Source organism: Cylas formicarius, unplaced genomic scaffold (genome assembly GCF_029955315.1).
Source record: "Cylas formicarius isolate icCylForm1 unplaced genomic scaffold, icCylForm1.1 PGA_scaffold_6__28_contigs__length_40554024, whole genome shotgun sequence".
Lineage (NCBI taxonomy): Eukaryota > Metazoa > Arthropoda > Insecta > Coleoptera > Brentidae > Cylas > Cylas formicarius.
Genome location: NW_026844347.1, coordinates 26,366,874 through 26,388,611, shown reverse-complemented (window position 1 = coordinate 26,388,611; position 21,738 = coordinate 26,366,874). Strand labels below are relative to the sequence as shown.

The 21,738-nt window shown below is 35.6% G+C and overlaps 1 protein-coding gene across 6 annotated transcripts in view; it reads right to left on the bottom strand.

Moving 5' to 3' along the window:
- Positions 1-1,482: 1,482 nt before the first annotated feature.
- LOC132704027 (disintegrin and metalloproteinase domain-containing protein 11) overlaps positions 1,483-21,738 on the bottom strand; it is a 627,178-nt gene continuing 606,922 nt past the window's right edge. For 4 of the 6 annotated variants that reach the window (XM_060673635.1, XM_060673633.1, XM_060673634.1 and 1 more), the window contains 8 exons: positions 20,210-20,368; positions 16,983-17,054; positions 16,574-16,635; positions 15,595-15,783; positions 14,678-14,901; positions 13,804-13,996; positions 13,558-13,747; positions 1,483-11,366 (listed from right to left, as the gene is read on the bottom strand). In XM_060673635.1, coding sequence (XP_060529618.1) covers positions 11,096-11,366; positions 13,558-13,747; positions 13,804-13,996; positions 14,678-14,901; positions 15,595-15,783; positions 16,574-16,635; positions 16,983-17,054; positions 20,210-20,368 — 1,360 coding nt within the window. In that variant the 3' untranslated portion in view covers positions 1,483-11,095. The remainder of the gene's footprint in view (positions 11,367-13,557; positions 13,748-13,803; positions 13,997-14,677; positions 14,902-15,594; positions 15,784-16,573; positions 16,636-16,982; positions 17,055-20,209; positions 20,369-21,738) is intronic. The other 2 variants (XM_060673637.1, XM_060673638.1) reach the window with 2 other exon arrangements.

Here is a 21,738-nt window from a genome sequence, read left to right as displayed (position 1 = left end):
GAAAACAGTTAAGAAGGACAGTTTTTATCAGTGTCGACTCAATTATTTTACACAGCAATAATTACTGTTAGTTTTGAGTAGTGATTTTAAAATTATATTGTTAAATAAAAATATATTACTGTAATTTTTACAATGACTGACTTAAGAAATTACAAGCAATTTATAATTGAATTCATAAAACTGTATAGATGCTATCCGTGCTTGTGGAAGGTTAAATCTACGGAGTATTCTGATAGAGATAACAAAAATAACGCTTACGAAGATGTGATAAAAAAGTTAGAAGTAGATAACTCGGCAACAAGAAATTCCGTGAAAAAAAGAATTGACTCTTTACGTGGCTGCTTCCGTAAGGAATTGAAAGAAGTCATTCAATCTAAGAAATCTGGTTCCGGTACTGAAGACATCTATAAACCACACTTGTGGTACTACGAATAGCTGTTATTCCTTACAGACAGAAGAAACACCGAGGAGCACAGTTACTAATATTGGTGACGAAGCAAGTAGCAATGGGGTAAGTATTACAAAAGGTTCTATTAAATGTTGAAAATTCCAAAATAAACTTACTGATCAAAACGGCACCTAATTTTATAAATAACAAGCCATGTAGACATATAAAGAACCTTGTTCAAGCATATTTGAACATATTTTCTTACCTTTAAGTAATGGTGTTTTAAAATAGAATATATGGCACTGCACCTTTCTGCTATAATTTTCCCAAGGCCTGGAATGATATAGCCACTGAACATTTTTGATCTTCGTAACTCCTTCCCGTAGCAAGAAATCTTAGTGTGGCGGTGAGACGTTCATGTGGTGAAATACTCTCATTATGGTATCTTGTTTTTCTATCGGTGGTGCTACTAAAGAGAGCAGTTCCAAATAAGTGTCTTCGTCCATCCGCAGGTAATTAAACCAATCTCCCGGTTCTAGTCGTAATTCATTCAAAAGATTAACATGTGAAAATTGTCTTCGCTTGAGTAACCATTGTTTAACCCATTTGGAACGTTGTTTTTTAGAATATTTTATTTTAATAGCAACTGCGGCCGCCACTGCTAACGTCATCGTAAAATCCAGCACCAATGATTTTTACCCGCAATTTCAAACAACTGAACGAAACATACAAAACAACGCGTATATATGGGGGGAAGTCGTTGTTCGTGTTTAACCGTGCTGTTTGACCAGTGCGTGGGGGCCTTTAGTGGTAGTACCAATATATAAAAATTGTTGGCTGCTGCTTTAGAATAAAAAAACTCCGAGATTTAAATTGTAATAGTATTTTTTTTGTTATAACAGCATAGACCTCTACAATTTTCAATTGTATCAAAATGAAGAATATCCTATAGCTTTCTTGTTCTAACTTTTATAGCTGTTTATGTCTTTTTACGAAACGCATTTCTTAATATAAAATAACCAAGCTATGCAACATTCCGGATACGAAAAAGAAATAAAAAGCAGGCGTCATAATAATTCATTTATTTAGGCAGTGTAATATCATCATAACACTATATTTACATCCATCTGACTTTTCAGTTGTTTTTTTAAACAAAAAACGTTGCAAACAATCGTTTCGTATTAACTTTACCAGCGCTGCTGTGCCCCCACAGGACGCCGGCGCACAAATACATTATGTGATTTTTTTTTCATAAGATTTACCTAAAGCTAAATTTTACAAAAATGCCGTCAGATCTGAAAAGGGCACAGCGCCGTCTCTTAACAAAATAATAGCAACAATGAGCAAACTTTAATCGTTTATTTCATCCCTTGTTTGCTTCGAAGGGGGCGCTACTTATCGAAAACAAATCGGTTGCGGAGAGGGGGAGAGAACCGCCTAAGCAATTTTCCAAACGTTTTGTTTCTCCGTTAAAATCGTAAAAATCGACACCCTTTAGTTTCTTAAACTACACGGGGGTTTATCAACCTGACAAATTGAATTAACTGGACAAACATTATCGGTCATTGAATCCTATTGATTTGGAGATTCCAAAAAAAACATCCCGAAGTTTATTTTACTTTATTTTTTTAAATTAGTATGCAGCTCTAAAACACGTCATTTGACTGCAACTTTTACAGTCGCAAACTTGGATGTGACCCACAAATTACGTCATTTAATAAGAATAGAGGAGTTTATCAAATTTTGAGATGTAAACTTTAAGCTTTAAAACGTTATTAATGTTATTGATTGACAAAACACTAAGTTTGTAACTACAATTTGGGGATTTGTTCATGCTCAGATTTCAAAATACACAAGGTAAATTTAAACGGTGCTGCCATCTTTCGAGGAATAATGAAGGAATTTTTGGGCTAGCCCAGATTTCTGCCCTGTTCCATTTGTTTTCTTCTAACCATTTTTTCAAATATTTGAGTTATTGATGAATTGATGTTTGATATAATTTGTGTGTTTTAATTTAACAATTTCTTAATTTCAAACTTCAAAGTAAAACCACTTTTGAAGAGTATACAGTGTGACGCAATATATGAGCAGGCCCTTAAAATCATGTCTCATTCGGTTCAGGCAATATTAAAAAGTGTGAAGTAATTAAATGGAAACCCCTAAGCTTAGTTCTCTGGTTTTGGAAGAAACCTCTCGCTGAATCACTAATTTAAAAAAATATATATTTTGCAAATTGGTTTTCAATGAAAAAAATTGAATTTTATTTTCGCTTAGTTGTTTTTCATTTGCTTTCAGCTGGATTTTGTGTTATTTCATATCCAATAGTGGTAAATGGAATCATGTTTTCATCAACTTTAAAAAGAAATCTTTCTCAATTGAAACAGAATACGCATTTCACTTCGAGACGTTCAAAATCGCAACAGAACCAGATCAAGTTACAAATCAAGAAATTATTTTAAAAGTCCGTTTTAAGGCCAATAATTTAAATATATAAGCTACACGCTACCAGACGTTATCACATGAATTATTTATCTATAACAGTGCTATGACGAGTATCCACGGCTTTAAAATAAGACTTTTAAAATCATTTCCTCATGCACAACTTAAGCCATTCGTGTTTGTACGCTGGGCCATTTTTTAAACAATTGGACAGAACGTAGTATTTAATTTATAATATTGGTAATTGACATTAAATGTTTCTACGTAACCGAGCGATTCGCAACAAACTGTGTTCAATGAAGCAAATCATCAAAGGGAATTATTGCTTGCTCTGTCGGCAGCTATTGATTTACCTTTGTTGAAATCGTAGTTTTCTTATTAGTAATACTATTCACCCCATTACCTTTAATGAGCTCGCTTTCAATGGTTTAATTCAGGAGTGGTTATAGAGAAGCACATTAATTTTTATAATTAGCAGATACAGACTTAATGCGCATTTTTCAGCATATTTCTTATTATAATTGAAATGATTTGTTATTATTCTACTGACTGCAGCAGCTAGTAAATTGGCCTGGCTTTATCTGGAAACAAATATGTTCGAAATTAATTTTAAGATTTTCAATTATCACCCATACAGCAACAATTAATCTTTAAACAAGACACTTTTTTCATTTCATGGGTTCAAAAAATCAACAACCCAAAGCGTATCTAATATGTAGTCCCATCCCGTAAGTATTGGAATGCTAAAAACTACACCTATACGTATTTTCACCTTTATTTGAGGCTAGAACTTCTCTAGTTTAATCAAATTAGTTTTTTAATTTATCAAAACTTTTGTAATTGTATATAATTAGGTTAATTTAAGATCAATTACATGTAAAGATGTTTTTTTCAATTTTTTTAATATATTATAACAAAAGCTCCGTAATTTCAAAAGAATAATACTGAATACATCCAAAATAAAGTTAACGGTAAAATTCTAGGCTTTAAAATTTAGTGGTCTATGGCAGAAATGGAAAATAATTTTAAAACATTACCAATCTCGGTGTCAAAGTCAACAGAAGCACATTTGGCAGTCTTAGGCTTCTAGTCGACCTCATACAGTTAGCGTATTTCCTTTCTGGAATGACGTCCCGCTGGTTTTAAATAACGTATTTCTTTTATTATTTATATTTTAGTAATGATCCTTAACCTAAACGTATACAGTGATATTTATGATTGTTGTATGGCCAAGTTGTGTTGCATTTGAAGATCGTTTAATTAGATTATCAATTTGCGAACGATTCCATTTTTAATTTTCAGCTTGATATTTTTCGAATTTTTCGAAAACTAACCAAAAAATTCAAGATATTCGAAATTGTTAATTGGGATTGCTGATTATATCTTTGCAGCATCTTGCAAAAGTTTATAGTCACAACAACTCAATGTCAATTTCAACGCACAAATCCGAAAAATACATTGCAAATCCGGCATTGACTGTTATAAAAAAACAACGATTTTTCATTTTTCTTGTCTTTGTCGGTTGATATAGATTAAATAAAAATTATCAAAAATGGAGTCATTCCAGGGATGATAAAGGATTGTCACTGCAACAAACACTGTAAGTATAATCATTTTGATTGCTAACAGTCAACAATTTTCATAGATCTTTCAAGAAAACTAAATACGAAGTCTGTGGCCAGACTGGCGTCCAAGTGAATCTGAAATTTAATATTAATAATGCATTGTAGTGTTGTCACCCTAATAAATTATACTCATGCCTGTAACTATTTTCGTTTTGTGACGAGCTCAAAGCGTTAGGAGACAGGAGAAACCGTCTAGGTCTCAAAAGACTTCCGATTTTTACTCGCCAGTAGTGATAAGATCGAACATCGCATCAACAATAAGTAAATCAATAAGCCTACCTCGAAAGCAGTTTGTTTGTTGTTTAAGTTTTTACATAATTCTCGTGAAATAACACTCCAAGTAAACTTACTGAAACATATTGTTAATCTATTTTGTTAACCTGTATATTATATTTTGTTTTCATACATTCTTTCTATATACACTTGCACGCTACACGTACTTTACTATACGTTATAATTTCTCTTGCAGACTTTTTGCTACTGAGCATTTAGAATTGTCTTCAGTTGCGATGAGACTACATCTCGGTATAAAGTTTTTGGCTCTGCCTTCGGCCGAGTTCGTAAAGCCCATATTAACCTATTGCTTGCAGAAACGAAATAATTCACAAGAAAATCGCTATGTTGCAGATTCTGCTTTTGAACGGGCGTTCCAGTTTTATCTAAATGAACGGGTGTTGGATTGAAATTTTTGCATAATTTACTTTGATTAAATTAGCCATTAAGAATGACTATAAACTCTCTCATTTTTACGTGGCTTGGATGATGGTCGCATACTTTTGAAGCGTTTTAGGCAGCGCTGCTTCTACATTTGGTACACAAATTGCTTATTTCATCGCTATGAACGCTTAAATTGCATCAACTATATAAGTGAAAACTGGTTGAAAAAATGTGTCTATTTCGGTTGCTTTTGATAGGTTCAATTATGAAAAAAAGAAAGGCAATTATGTAATGGCTAATCCGAAGATGTAGGTTTGAGAATAATTAAAAATATGTATATTTTTCTTTATTTAATCTTGCGCCGAGTTTCCCCTTCAGAGGTTATACATTATAAGTTCGTTATCACTGCGTATAAGAATGTTCAAGATTATTAAGTATTGTATTTGGGTTTCCAGTTTCAAATCTGTCAAATCGGTTTCATTGTTGTCATTTAACGCTTCTTCGTGCATAATTGGGAAAAGCATGCTTTCAAAAGACAGAATCTGACAACCAAGATAGAAAAACGTTGCAAAAAGCTAGAACGATATTACATACAACAATTATACCTAACATTGATAGTATAATGAGACATATTTTCATTACCCTACACACATAGTATCCATGCGATGAAAATCAGAAACCGCTTGCCGTTATATGTTGTCTTTTTTCATCACGCCGAAGGGTTCCTGAATTTTTCGGAATGGCGCAGCGTTTTAAAACATAACAGTCAGTTAGGCGTAGGTATACGTATATCTAAAACTTATTTTCTAGTCTAAGTCAACATAAGTGTACCCCAACTAATCAAAACGGCGTAAGTTAATATTAAATATTAATAATTATTTTGCGGTACGAAAACTATACAGAAAAAGTTTTGGCCATTGGAAACTACTTGTTTACTTTTTGACGAAAACCGAAACGAATCACACGATCAGCTAAAGTTTTTTACACAGTGTACCCTGTATATACCTTTATATACATGTTTCTAACGAAAAAAACGTCTTAGGATAATTTAGAATGAATAAATTATTGGCGTACTTAAACTAAAAGTGAGAATAGAATGCACACACCACTATTTAAATATTTATTAATTTGAGATTACAACCGATGCAGGTTTAGATCTCCACTAGGCGAAGCTATATTGTATCAACAAACGCAATTTAGGAGAAATTCCTTAGCTGCTATCTAGAATAATTGAGTAAGCACGTGCGAGAACAGGATTCTGGATTTGATTCCGCCACTTTCCCGCAATCTCTGTAAGATTTGGGTAGAACGAATTTCTGCTTTGGTTGCTTCTACAATTCCCATAATCTATAGTAGACTATATTTAGTAAATGGATCGTGGATCGTCTTGATCCGTTTATAAGCGTTTGTGTGTCATTAATCTCTCAAATCATCCTTTATTGATATGTATTATAGCGTAACAGAGGGTGAAAAGAACGGCGGCAAGATTAGTATGAGTTGCAGCCCAAACCGAAGGCAAGGCAAGAAAATATGGTCAACATTGCGTTGCGGATAAAATGTTCGTCTCATCGCCAACCTTTGAATAAGTATCTATACATCCTTCACCGAAACAAGTGCGTAGTAGGCCTTGCGTTGATTGTAATTGGCCGTTGGTAAATTAGATGGACCAAGTGTCGGTTTGTTGACATACCGTGTTGCGAACGGGGTTAAATATTTAATCAGTAACCCCGTTACAGGGCAAGGCTATGTGGAACCGATAAATAAATCTAAACAAACGCATTTTAGTGTCAAACTAGATAAATATTGTAAAGCAAAAACGATGCGTAAAATTTTTGATCTTTTCATATAAAATATGGTAAAATCAATAACTAACTAAATGGTTTGTAAAAACGACCCGTCAGTGGCACTGACTGACAAATGTAACCAGCTTGATGCATTGCGCGGGACAATAAAATAAATTATCTACACAGTGACTTAATTTTAATTAAGTTGATAACAAAAAAGTTCCAAAAATGGACGAGTTCGAGGCATTTAGGATATCCGTGAGATTTTCCTTCGGCTATTCCTCTCAGACTTTTGCATTTTTCTCGGCAAAATCAAGTTAAACAGGTAATGATTGTCCTATTTAATGATTGTGAAATAATCGCATTTGCAATATTACAATCATTTAATGCTATTTAAAGTTCCAAGCACTAAAAACATTTTTCACCGGTTACTTTTGTAGTAAAATTGCGCCTTTATATTGTAATTTTATTAACTAATTGGGACCTGAAGTCAATTCAAATCGACATTTTCTGCACAATTTAATGTCTTCAATGCCACCGAGTGTCGATACACTACAATAATTTTGGGACCCTTACAACTGCTTTAACGTGTTTGCGAAAACTGATAAAACTTTGTAATGTATCACTAAATCCAGGATCGGAGAGCATGAGAAAGATGTCCTAGAAATTTGTTGATAGATGTGGTAAACGACAGGGCAAAGAAATGGCTCTTCCTGAATACATAAAAAGGACTGTTTTGCTGTTTAGAATCCTGATTTTCAAAATCAAAACGTTTTAATATTGGTAACAAATGTTACGTGGTTCTCGCATTCTTTCTTTATTATATATTTCTTTTATTTATATTTATTCCCTTAACTAAAATAAATTTTTGAAAATTTTTGCTAACCAGAACTAATCCAAATAAACCTTTATTCTGTACTGGTAAAATTTGGCAAAGGAATTTGTCAACGACTGTTATTGAAAAAAAAAGTCCGCCACCGACACTTTGCTGTGCTTCAAGAAAACCAAGTTATCCACGAAAAAGATTGAGGAACCAGAAATATTTACTAGTGGTTTTTAAATGCAAAAATATTCATTAATGTGCTTGCCGGCGTACAGAGTCAGAACAAAATTAGTTCATTATCAGTACAAGAAATATTTATATATATTTCGCAAAACTTAATTAGTAATTATTATAATCCAATCGATTGTTAATTGTAATTATCTAAAGTTAATTCAAATAGGAGTGCTAGTCCTAAAGTAAAAATCAAATCTCCCATTTTGTACCTTAAACAGGTACGTGAGCGTCTCCAAATTTCTTTCACGACCTGTTTTGTGAATGAACTGTTATAAGTTTAGTTATCAACAGTTAGAGGAACAATTATTGAATGTTTGAAACGTAGAAAATGACGGGGTTTGTTTTCTGTGCTCGTCCGATCCTGAAACTCTGAATGGAACACGTGTCTAACTTACGATCTACAATAAAAAATCGTTCGTGTCCGAAAGATTTCGTAAATATAGGACGCAGGCTACCTTTCGTCGTCGATGCGATTCGGAAAAAAAAAGAATGAAGAAATCAATAAAATCGTCATCTCGGACGCAAGGCAACCGACAACTAAGGCATAATCGCGACATATCCAAACTTGACACACCACGAATTTAGAATTATGCATGTACCACAAACGATACACGTGTCTGCCGATCGCCCGTTGGTCGTACCTTGAACGTCAGTGCGCGTCGCTCCGCCCAACTCTGGGCGTCGACGTTGGTGCGGTCATCGCTGTTCAGAGAGGTGGATCGATCCGATTGCAATACGTCACTACTACGCGCGACGCACTCTCGCGCTCGTTAGTCGGAACAGGCGGCGTTCGACAGGTATTTAGTATTTGTTTTAATAAATAATTGTTTTTAGTTCAACAACTAGTATAACAGTCTCTAAGAAATTCTCGTCCGACTGCACACATTACACTTAACACGGGGAACGGGGCGGGGTATAGTGGTCAAGGTTTTCAAATCGGGCCGGGGAAATGGTTGGGGTTCACGATATAATAGTTCGAGTCGCTTATGTCGGCGTCCATGGTTCAGTCTTTCTAGGTTAAGCACGTTCTTCGGGTAAATTCGGTTGACACTCGTGTGCTTGCGGTTAAACCCATCGACACGCTGGGAAAACAGAACTTGCGCACTTTTTGTTTTAGACAAAAGTTTTCTCTATCTAATTAAACCGCTATATACGCTTGTCGATGCAGCAGCAACCGCCTTTTGGTGTGTGAAAAATATGTCGCTAAAATTGTAACCAGCTGTGCTGGACAAATTGCGGTGAATTCGATTTGGTTTTGGCGCGAGGTTGACGCATTCCCGGAGCTTGACCACTTAAAATCGTTCAAAATAAAAATATAAATAAAGAATCTGACAACGTCGCTAACATTATTAATTCTTAAAGGGAATTTCTCATCCTCGGAGACAAGAGAAGAACATATTTAGAAAGTTTTGATTACTTTGTTTTCTTATGAATGTGATTTCTGTTGCAAACAATATTATTTTAACGTTTCAGACATTCGGCAGAGAACTAATTCTGGCAATTTGTTATAAAAAAAGAAATATTAGTGCCATAGTTGTCTAGTAATCTCAATAGGTTACTGGAAACTAATTTTCTTAATTTGTTAGAAACATTAAATATTTATTAAATTGATGTGACGAATAAGATTGGTCTTTAAAAATTCTTCGTCAGTGATAATTCAATGCTTGAAATATTAAGAAAACCACTTCAAACTGGTTGAAACAAGTGAACAATACGACTACTACAACAACAATGACGACATTACTATTGGACGAGAAAGAGCAATGGACTGTAAATTTTTATAAAATTGAAGCTAGAAATAACGCGGCAATTCAAATAATAATGTATTGATGTAATAGGACGAAACAATGACAATCTCTTTTTTTCTTGGCCTACCTTGATGCAGCTCTGGCTGTTGACTGGCACAATTTCGCAGTACTTGACGGCACTCAAGATTTTAATTTTGACGCGTTGGTCTCTACCTGAGTCATACTAGTCAAGATCACAGCGAAGTATGACTCCGGAGCCACATACGAGTTTTTTCTGGCCATATACCCAGTGAGATTGTCACCAAAATACGCGGAGAATATAACCGTAGCAATTAATTAAATGAAAACCAATTTCAATTTGCTCGATATAGAAATTCCCGAATTATAAAAATTAAAGAGGAAAAATAAAACAAAACAATTCCGATTGGACGGAACAACTATAGAATACATATATAAAAGAGTTTAGGTTAGTTTTGGTTGATACTTAATGCATCGTTACGTAACAAGAAGAATTCTGGTGATCTTTTAGGTTCCAAATTTTTTTTTTTTTCAAAAAAATTATCAGCTAGGCTCGAGCTGGTCATTAAATAAGGATTTATATTGTTTTACTTCAAATTTAAAATAAATGCAAGAAGTCTATCGCGTCCGAACAAATTTCTTTTAGTATTCTACCAATCAGTTAAAAGTAGTTGATGTATTCTTTAGATAATAAACTTTATTGTAATTTAGCAAATAATGTAACGTTTGATGAGTTATTAAAACTTTCAAAAGTACGAATTTACTTATAGGTTCAATATGGTATAGTAAATAACAATACCATGATAGGAAAAGTGGATTCATAGCAGTTTTTCTTGGCATAAAAATTGAATTAACTTCTTTGTACCTTCGCTAACTATTTTCAAACCATTAGAATAGATAAATCGACATTATTATAAAACTGGGTGTTCAATAAATGTGTCATTTTCTGTTGTCGTCAAAGACGTGTCGTCTAAAGTGGTAAAATATATTTTTTTATACGTTTCTTCTAAATATTGCTAGAGACTGCGTCAATTCCATCAAATGTCCCCGTAATTTTGTCCGGTACGCCTGTATCCGTACGGACGAATTCAACAATGTGCCCACGTCGGCAAAAATTTCGACGTAATAACAATAAGTAATTAAAATCCTATTAAACCCTAAAAAACTGCTATCATCGGTTAGATCGCGTCTTTATACTCGTCAACGTCACTATCTACGTCATCCGTTTGACGTTCCGCGATAACGGCGGCGGTGGGGGGCGGCAACGAAAGGACACGCTTCGGTAACGGCGGTCGGGCGCGCGAATATGCCCCCGCCACTGGCGGGCGGGCGGGGCGTCGACTACCCGACCTGGACGCGACCCCTCGTTTCGACCACTATCAGTGTTTATATTCGGGATAGCGCTTGGGTCGGTGGATGGTCGCGTGGTCGGGGTGCGGCAACGGTGGTTGCGGAGGGTGGGGCGGTCCGGCCGCGGGCGCGCGGGCGATACTGGGCGGTTCCTCGCTTGTCGAGCTGCTCGGCGATGGGAAGTATTCGCGGGGGGGCGGTCCTCCGCCGCCGGCCGCGCCTCCTGAAGCCCCCGCGTGACCGCCCATGGCGTCCTCACTTGCCCATCGGGCTAACTGCTGAGCTTGAATAAAGTCATCACTAGAAAAACGAGTAAACATAGTGCCAGGACTACCGGGTTTGAAGCACGCGGTAGTTTTTTTTTATATTAATAGATTACAGGAATAGTACAGTAACCAAGGCATCAAATAGTAAGAAGAAGGTCCACTTTCCGCATGTGACTCTCTTTGGCATTGATTGACTTAGAGGCAACAACAAGCATATACAGGCTATGTTAGTTGTTTTTTAGTGCTGCTCAAGTCCGTTAACGATATACTGCTCTTTACTTTTTATAAAACTGCCGGATTCCTCCTTCGTCGGTTTTTGTTGACTCGAACTAGCTAACGCTTCGGGAATCATCCTGCTGGCTTTTCCAGAGCTTGACCGAAACTGGCTCGTATTTTACTCTGTAACTGCTTTTATATTGTTTGATGGGGGCGGAGCTAAATGAGGGGCACAAACAGCGTCTCGGATGACTGATTCCCATATTGGTGACCTGAGTCGCGGTTAAGATTGTTAGGTTGCTTGTAGATTTATATAGACTCTCGGATTTTTCGTTGGTAGAAGAATTGATTACATGCAAGAATTTTAGTTTTAACGAATAAAATTTTATGAGCGGTTCCGTGATTGTGTTCGGCAACTGCTGATGAGTTTATTTGTCTTAGTTTTAATATTCTTTGAGTCTAGTTGATATTTTTCGTCCGTCTCTGAAATCTATTCTTTGCCGCATATGCATCGAATGCTGTATAAACTCCTGGCATCTCAAATGGAATTTTGTCTTGAGGGATCGAAGATGTTGAGAGATTTTTGGACAATTGGTAAATCTGGTTTTGCCATTATAATTCTTTAGAACTTTTGATATGTGGTCAGTGATGTTTTGAATATAAGGAAAGACAATAGTGGCAAAGTGTGGGATTAATTTCGATTTCATTGCTATTGGAAGGTTGTGGTGTGTATTTTGTGATAGAACGCTTAATATCTTTAATGTGGAAATTATTAGAGAGAAGAGCAGAGGTAAGGTGTTTTAATTCTGGGTTCAATGACTCGGGCTGAGATAGTTTTACGGCTCTGTAAACAAGAGAGTTGATAACCGATGATTTCTGGGCTGGATGGTGATGTGACAATGCACCTTAATGCATTGCGAGGAATTTTAGAGTTGTGAGACATCACTGACCACATATCAAAAGTTCTAAAGAAATATAACGTCAAGCCCAGATTTACTACTTGTCCAAAAGTCTCACAACATCTTCGATTCGTCAAAGACAAAATTCTATTTGAGATGCCAATAGCTTACAGCATTCCATGCAGATGCGACAAACAATACACGAAAACGAAAAATCCGAGAATCTATAGAAACCTATAAGCAACCTAAAAATCTTACCCGCGACTCAGGTCTCTACCTGTCACCAATATGGGAATCAGTCACCCGAGAGGGTGTTTCACTCCGCCCCCTCAAACAATATAAAAGCAGGTACAGAGTCAAACGCGAGCCAGTTTCAGTCAAGCTCTGAAAAAGCCAACAACGATTCAATAAAAACCGATGCAGGAGGAATTCAGAAGTTTTAAAAAAAGTATTACAGTAGCCTGTGGAAGTTTCTTTAAAAAATATTGCTCTTTGTTCAATTTTGCTTGGTTGCTCGTTTTCAGCAAAAATATTCTCTAATTTTGTCATAAACGTGAGAATGGCCATTCTTATCTTGTTTGATGGTGGGCGATGATGACAGTAAAAAAACGGACCAGCTGAGATTGCAATACATCAAATTTGATTTTGTGAAACTATATATAAAAACTAAACTCTAAAAACTTATGCTACCTAGTTACCCATATGAGTAATTGGAAAGTCTTAAAATAATTATCCTTATAAGGTAGCTCTTAAGACTATAATTATAATGTCATCGTTCTAGAAACATCAATAAAATTCTATAATTATATTAAAAGTATAATACCCTGCATATTGAAAACTAATCATTTATTAACATATGTTTACGCGAACTTTGAACATTGGTATTGATTTTTAAATTTTTTTGCTTCCAACCTCATAAATTCTTTAATTTTGATAAACTTTAGGGGATAAAACAGCACTACAAGATGGAGTGAAGAGAAAATCAATCGTAGAAACATATAATGTCATCTTGGTAAGATGCCTGGCGTTTCTCCAAGTTACCTGACTCTGAGTGAATTTCTACTTGATCAAGCAGATGAGAGATGGTTATAGAGGACAAACGTCGGTTACCTTTCACTGTCAGGCATATCCTGACATCCAGAGGCACCTTTCTCGTGATCGGCGCTCTCGTAAATGCCTTCGTCCTCGGGTTGTCGATCTCGATGAGGATGAGGATACGACATTCGCCCCAATGGTTGCCTATATCTTCCGTAAACGAGCCTAGAGTCCCGATGGGATTGATGCGAACTCTCGCTACAAGCTGTAATATGCCTATGTTGAAGTTTGGTCCTTACCAGAATGACCATCAATACTGACCAGACGATGATTCTTGGCGATAATGCCTGTCAGCTTCTGTTTCAGACATTCGAATGTCTTCCGAACCGCTAGGACTCATGTGGCGAGTGTGGTGTTCCAGTTGTCTGATAAGGTCCTCCAGGTTTCGAATTCGCAAACATGGAGGCACCTCGTCGTCGTCCTCATCTTCGTGTTCAATCACGACTTTGTGGAGCTACAAAATATAAAAATCCAACATTGATACAAATTATATTGTAAGTTTTCTGATTGTCGAAACTTTAGAAACAATAACAAAGTCTTGTTATATTAAAACTCGATTCCAGAATCACACTATCCGGTGCTGAATATTGTCTCCAAAATACACGATTATATTGTCGAAATAAATATGAGTTTCAATGAGGTTTATATCAAAGTGGGCAGTTTTGGTTAATTTTCTATATTATAAAAATACACAATATTTCATATCCAAGTATAAAACTTCCTATACAGAAATTACCTGACGTTTGCTTCACGCGTTTTAAGTTAGTTAGCTATATGCTATAGTCCTTGGTAAGTTAAAAGATTATGGAGTTCCATTCAAAATTTGTATTAAAATAGAATACATTTTTGACACCCTTTTTTACGCTTTTTCTTTTGGGGAACTTCAGTATCGTTATTTTATTAATTATAGTGATAATGTCAATAAACGATTTGGTATGTCAGTTCAAACCTTCATAACTCCATCCAACGTGGTGCTACCTAGTACAGTTTTCTTATTGAAGCAAATCTGTTCTGCCTGGTTCATATCACAACGTTTGATTTTTTTGCACAATTGGTAAGTATCCGAAATCGTGACAACCTGGAGTTTACGTGTTACATCAAAATTTTGAAAAACTACTGTGACTGACTGACGCACCCCTTGGTCGCAGACGTTCTCCTTGCTTCCACGACCTTTATAGTCGGAGTAACTATCAGAGCACTGCTGTAGGCTTCTACGCAAAAGCTCCTCGCTCAAGGCGCTGCTACTACCGGAAGGGGTAGGTATTCCCCTTTGGGCGGCCGTTTTCCTCAATGCTTCGACGATATCGTCGTGGTACCCGTTGAGGGTTTTCAGTGTGCGTTCAACTTCCGCACCAGAACCTGTTTATCAGTATTGTACATCAGATTATACTATACATTATTATAACATAGGCTAATTTGAGTTGAATTTGCTATTAAAAGTTCTGGAAAATGAGAAAGTTAATTTAGCTATATGTTAGTTTTGGTTAGTTCGGAGTTTTCCAGACATTGAGATCAATATGTAAATCCTACCTTTACTTATCTTGAACGGTTTTTGAAAAAAAAAAGAAAATAAGTATGGAAAGTATTCTTTTCTTTGAGTTAGACTTGTATGTGAGTAAAAGCTACATGTTACTACTTCCAAGTTTAGTTTTAGTAAAAAAAAATGATCTATATACCTTCTTGCACTTTGAAATAGACGAAGAAGTAGTAAGATTTAGAATTTTTCAAAGAAACTTCCACAGGCTACTGTAATTCTTTTTACAAAACTTCTGGATTCCTTCTGCGTCTGTTTTGTCTGTCAAGCTCTGAAGAAGCCAGAACAGGATGATTGGCGAAACGTCAGCAAGATCGACTCAGCAAAAACAGACGCAGGAGGAATCCAGAGGTTTTGTAAAAAGTAAGAACTAGAATTTTGCGAAGATTCTGAATCTGAATAAAACTCCACTAGTTTCGGGCAAAGCGAGATACGTCAATACTTTTAAAATACAGATTATGTCTTGTTGGTTCTTTATTTGATTTATCTTATATATTACTGTTATTAATAATATTTACCGCTCATCAGCTGGGCCATGCTGGCTTCTGCTTGTCGCATAAGATCATCTGCTTGGGCACCATCGGCCCACGCCTCTTTACCATCAGACATCAGCATTCCGTAGTCGTGTTTCTTCAAAATACCCTTTTTCTCTGGCAACTTCAGGTTATTGTGCTGGAGATCGATGAAGGAAACTGTCTCCTCTTCGCCTATCGAAAATCTCGCATTATTTTTATGCTGTGCCACACCAATTTCCAAAAGAAACAACCAAACCAAAACATTTAACACCTTCTAGAAGTGAAGTTTCGCACAAGGGCTACTTTCTGAGACTTTTCGTAAACGCTTCTGGTTACATGGCGCGTGGTGCACCGAACCTGTCTGGTCAAACCCCGAAACACCACAGCATCTGACATGGGTCGTGTTTTTTATAGTGCGATATTGATTGTGCGATCAAAGGGGTAAGGTACACGCGGTTTAGTGTATGCTCTGTCTCTCTCAAACCAATCTATGCCAAACATAAATACTAGTTTAATTCTGCATCGAAGTGTATTTCGAAACATGTCTTGGCCTTATTGAAGTCCTTCAATTAGAGGAAGTTATAAGCGTTTAGACTACAAGGATAAAAATATCGTACACGACTCGTGGGCTCGATTATATGGAGGAAGAAACAATAATAAATAACAATAATGGTGCCGGCTCATAAATTTGAACGAAGCTCGTACCGTGTTGATGCTCTTGGCTTGTAACCGAACTCCACAAACCGCGCACCTTGTAAACTTAAATTAATTTGTCTAATTTATGTATTTATTATGAAATAAATTAGCTTTGGAAATAGTAAGTTAAGTAAAAGAAATTTAGTCATGGTTTAATCTTGACAAAACGTGGCTTAAAAAATAAAAATGTCTATATACATCTTCTCAAAATAGCTTCTCTAAGAGTGTTTTAGTATGTAAGTATAAAATTTTGCAAAATATGTGTGCTTGTATGAAATTTACTTACCGGAATGACCTTGATCGTCCTCCCCACCCACTCCAATCCTTTTAAGTTGCATTTTATGATCCCTACAAAGTACGGTATACAGAATTAAAAAATAAACTAATATCTTGCTCAGAATTTTTGTACCCAGTTTCAGTTTTTCGTTATTTAAAATTTGGAAATTTTTACCATGAATGGTGTCTAGAGTAGAAAATTCGGCGTTTTGTAAAGTGGGTTCTGATTACGATTTTTGGTTGAATGATAATACTGGTGTTCATACAGACAAAATTCTTTTGAGGGCATTTTAAATCATAAGTGACTTGGGCAAGTAAGACTTAATATCTGATTGCAACTTATTAGAGCTGAGTTCAATAATAACAAAGGTGTACAAGGGTACAGCGAGAAAACGGTAAGTATAGGTAATGTCACTAACTGGTAATGCGATGATCCCCCTGCTGCCATGTGATTGGACGGTCGAAACAGCACCCGCTGTGAGTCCGCTCGGCTAGTAAAAAACATTGTTTACGCTCTGTTATGCTATTAATACGATCTCGTATTAACACCCCATTGCAAATTGACTTTGAAATAGAAGAAAACAAAATTGCAAAATATTTGCAAGGAAGTGTTTCTTAATAAGTATAAGATTGAATAACGGATTTGTTTGAAATTTGGAAAAGAAAGCGGAGCTAGGATCGCATTTTAAAAAAATATTTTAATACAAAAAAAATGTTCATGTGCCTTCCATGCCATTTTTAAGAGGTGATTTGTTTTTTTTATGTATTTAATTTTAATGCTTTGACTTTGCGCACAGACCAAAAATTGAGGTACAACAATTTATCGAATCATGAAGTTTTGTTCATTTCAGTAAGTTGTAGCCTCATTTTGTGTATATTTTTCTTTCTCCTGGCTAATGACAGTTTTGATATTCAATATACTCCGATACTCAAGATAGCGATTCTATAGTGGGGTAAGTGGAAACGGGATATTGTTCAATTTTGTTACCATAAAGTGTTCACATTTCCATCGATATTAAGAGAGGTTTGAAAAAGCCATAACACTGAAATAATAAAGAATGAAGGAAAGCAAAAAAAGAAAACTTAGATGCCTAGGAAATCGGGTAATAACGAAAGCAAAAATTCACCACCTGTTTTTAAAATAGCGGAGCACATGGACATTATGGTTGTTGCACTCTCGAAGCTTTTAAGCATTTATATATTCAACTCTTTTATTGGTCTTCAATCATAATGATTAAGAAGGTCTGTAAAATCGAAATCCTATAAAAAGCTTTAAAAACATTGTTTTTAAATTCGTAATTACAAAAGCTGTCTATCGCATGCACTCTTTTATACCGAAATATTATCCAGAACACTTACTCAATGTAAACTGAAATGTATTGATGTAAACTATGATTTAATATGAGAGCAGTTTCAAAAAAGCAATATAATATTTCAAAATTGTTAAAACTTACCAAATGGTAAAGGTAAGTTTGTTGTAAATACGTTGTACGTTTCTAGCAAAGCTTTTATAAATTACTTAATTCATTCGAACAAAACCGTTACACAATCTGATAAGTTCTTGACATATTCGCACAAAGCTTGTACCCTAAGGCATCTATAGGTTTTATTCCGTATGCACTGAGATGATATTTCCAACACATACTAATGAATTCGCTTGCTCGAAAATATAACAGGTAAACTAAAGAAAACCAAGTGGCATTTACAAAGCGCATTAAAGAAAAAGAAAAAGTTACCCATTCAAATCGCACTCACACCAGGCGGAACGGTGATAACAACCAGTGAAGGTGGGTGATAAGAAGTTCAAAATAAGGTGACAATATTAAAATTAATAGTGTTAGTTTATTGATGATATTGGTTGATGATCTATCGATTGCCTTATCGAGGTTTAGTTCTAATTATGGAGGCTAAAAAGGAGACAAATCCGAATCCTAACCCTAAGTGAACGGCAAATATATTAGAGAAAACAAGATTTATCTAAATACACTTTTTACATATTTGGTGAAACGAGAATAATGTCGGGACATATTTTAATACACTCCTTTTTCCCTATATCTCCTCCTTGTCGCCGTCTATAGTTCTCTTCTTCTCATACGACAATTGACTGGCAACTTTTTGGCAGATCTCTGCCAAGGATGACATTTTAATTTGGTATTTGAAAGGCGCGATGTAGAAAGCAATACAATAAGTTTTTTGGCGAAATACTGTTTTAAAAAATCTCTACATATCAGCATAACTAAGAACAATTGGTTATCGTTACCTTTGTGCAGAGGTAAATTATATAATATATCAAAGTAGGCATTTTAAAAAAAAATTAAACAAGAAGATTCTTACCAACAAACTTACGTTTACAACCACTACTGCACCACCACTTTATTTAGAACACTGGACACGTGTTTCGCCAACCAAGTTGGCATCATCGGCAGATGATATAAACTGGTAACTGGTATATCATCTGCCGATGATGCCAACTTGGTTGGCGAAACACGTGTCCAGTGTTCTAAATAAAGTTGTGGTTCGTGTTTTATCCATATTGGTGATGTATCAAAATGACTCAAGTTGTTTCAACTTCCAAAAATTTTAGCTACTAAACAATATCTATGTACAAACAAAAAAAATGTTATCTGGTTAAATTTGTGAACAACTGCGGTGTTTGGTTTACTGCCATGTTAAAATTTTAACTACAAAAGCCTCACAAGTCAGAATTTTTAAAAAACATGTCAGAATTTTAAACTTACTCAGAATTTCGGAAGATAAGCCAGAATTTCTAAAAAAGGTAAGGCAAGTCAGTATCTAAGTACAAATAAGATTCATTTTATTGTTGGTTTTCGATATTGCACAACTTCCATACTTAGAAAACTTGCATTTTCCTTTCTAAAATACCGTGTATTATTCATCTATCTGACCGCTAAGGACAAAGGTCCTTGTAATTCCTTTAAGACTGATGTTGCAACGATTAAAACCAACTAACCGACGAGGAATTCAACAAATCTTGCCTGCCCATGGAGACGGGTGGCTGTCAAGTTTTAACACAAAAAGAACGACAGTGAAGACAATCTTTTACAGCCACCGTTGAAAAGTGAAACAGAAAAGTCGTAGCAACTGAGACTGATTGGATGATTCTTGATAAAAAAATTATAAGCAACAGTGCAAGGTCCTCTGGGTGGCAATAGAAAAATAGTGGTTGAAAAATCCTGCCATGCGGAGAGCCTTTCTTTTCAGATAGTTCTTCCGTCCAAGACATTTCAATGTAGCGCTTCTACATCAAAAACTACTTCCTGTCCTTTTGATTTTGAGACATTCTGACTTGCTTCTCACAAATTATGACCTGTTTTCTAGAAATTCTGAGTTATGTTAGAAATTCCGAATTTTTTTTCGAAAATCTGATTTGTTTTTCAAAAAAATTAAAACCCATTTTTTATTTTCGGTGATGGCCAAAATGCGTATTCAGATATTTTGGGGAATTTTGCAGATATGAAATTCTGAAAACAATTCATAATGTGTTCATTAGTTGGGTTTGAACTGTACAGTCAAAAGATCTACACCTCGCAAATATTTTGATATTTCAACCATTAACATCGTGATCGAGAACCAATTTGAGTGATGAAAGAAAGGAAAAATGTAGGATAGCGGACCGAAAACTCACCCAAACGATGACACGCTACCCGCCGGGGCCAAGGTCAACATTTTGGTGGCCCCCGCGCCATCTAAGCTGTCCTCTTGGGAATGGTTTCCCGCCGTCAGGATGTAGTTTTTCGAAACAGGCTTTTTGTAAGCCTTCTCGTATTTACTCACTGTCGTCTTCCTTCATTTACGTGGGAGGACACACGGGGAAAAAGCAAGAATTGAAAGAATTGAATGGGTTAGGTATGTTTGCTCATGTGACTCGATTAAGAGTTCTTCTTATTATTTTCTGACGTGTTATTCAGGAAGATTTTTTCAACTTTCCGGGACAAACGAAACGTAATATTAAAATATAAAATATTTTTACTCGACCGTATCCAGAATATTAGTAATGTAGAAATGAAAAATTAGATAGACGAATTTGGGTGATAATAATAACTAGGTATAATTACGAGTGTTATCGATTGTAGATATCGTGAAAAATTTAGAAAAAATCAACGAGGCAAGTCTACGAGATTTAAGTTCAACCCTACGTTGGAATGGAGCATCTACACTACACTACACATTTTGATACGATGTTGGAACTAAATATTGATCATCGTTAAAATGATAACGAACTAATGCATTATTCTCATCGTCTCAAAAGGAATAGGTCACTTTTTATATTAGAGGTTGAATAGCTAATACATGTTTGATTACAATTTTGAAATTGGCACTACTACCTGAAAAACAGATGATATAAAATTTGTTAATAGTTCATCTTCCGTAATGGATTGCCACATCTCTAAGAATTACATATTTTTACCTGGTTCAGTAGTTGCCACTAAAATTCGACGGCCTTTTAATTTCTTTTTCCATAACGTACACAACTTCTAACACATTAACACCGATTTTGAAATAAATTCCCAATCAACGCTGAAAAACTTATACGCTTATACACGTATAGAGTAGATGCGACAGGATTTCTAAAGAATTGTTGCAAAAAACTTCTTGAATATCACCATCATAAGAAGCCAACACCAAACATGGTAATAAGTGTTGCGTTTTAATTTCTAGTGAATCCGATAGGAACAAAGCAACAAAGCAAAATTAACTGAGAAGAATTCTTTGCTCGAGTCAAAAAAAGAGATACAGGAAGTGGTAGATAGGGCCAAACACCCAACACGCATTCCAGCAAACTAGCATATAGATACAAGTAGTCACATTTAGATATACAGCAGTCATTATAATTACATTGACGATAAAAGCACGCATGCGTACCGATATTTACGTCCGCGCAGCACTCGTTCGGATGCTTGTATACTGCGCAGACGCAACACGCTTACTCACATCGACAAAGTGCATGAGTGCAGGCAACAGTTCATGCAATGAAGGATCATTGAAATCTTTTATATCTGCCGTATGTGACCGGTGGGAGGAGGTTGCTAAACTAACCTTTTTTGTGTTTGTTAAGGAATTTTTGTATTGTTAAGAGTGTGGGCTCTAGTCGATTGATGTGAGAAATATCTATGTTCGAAAATATGATTTTCTATTTGGATTCGAGGACGTTAA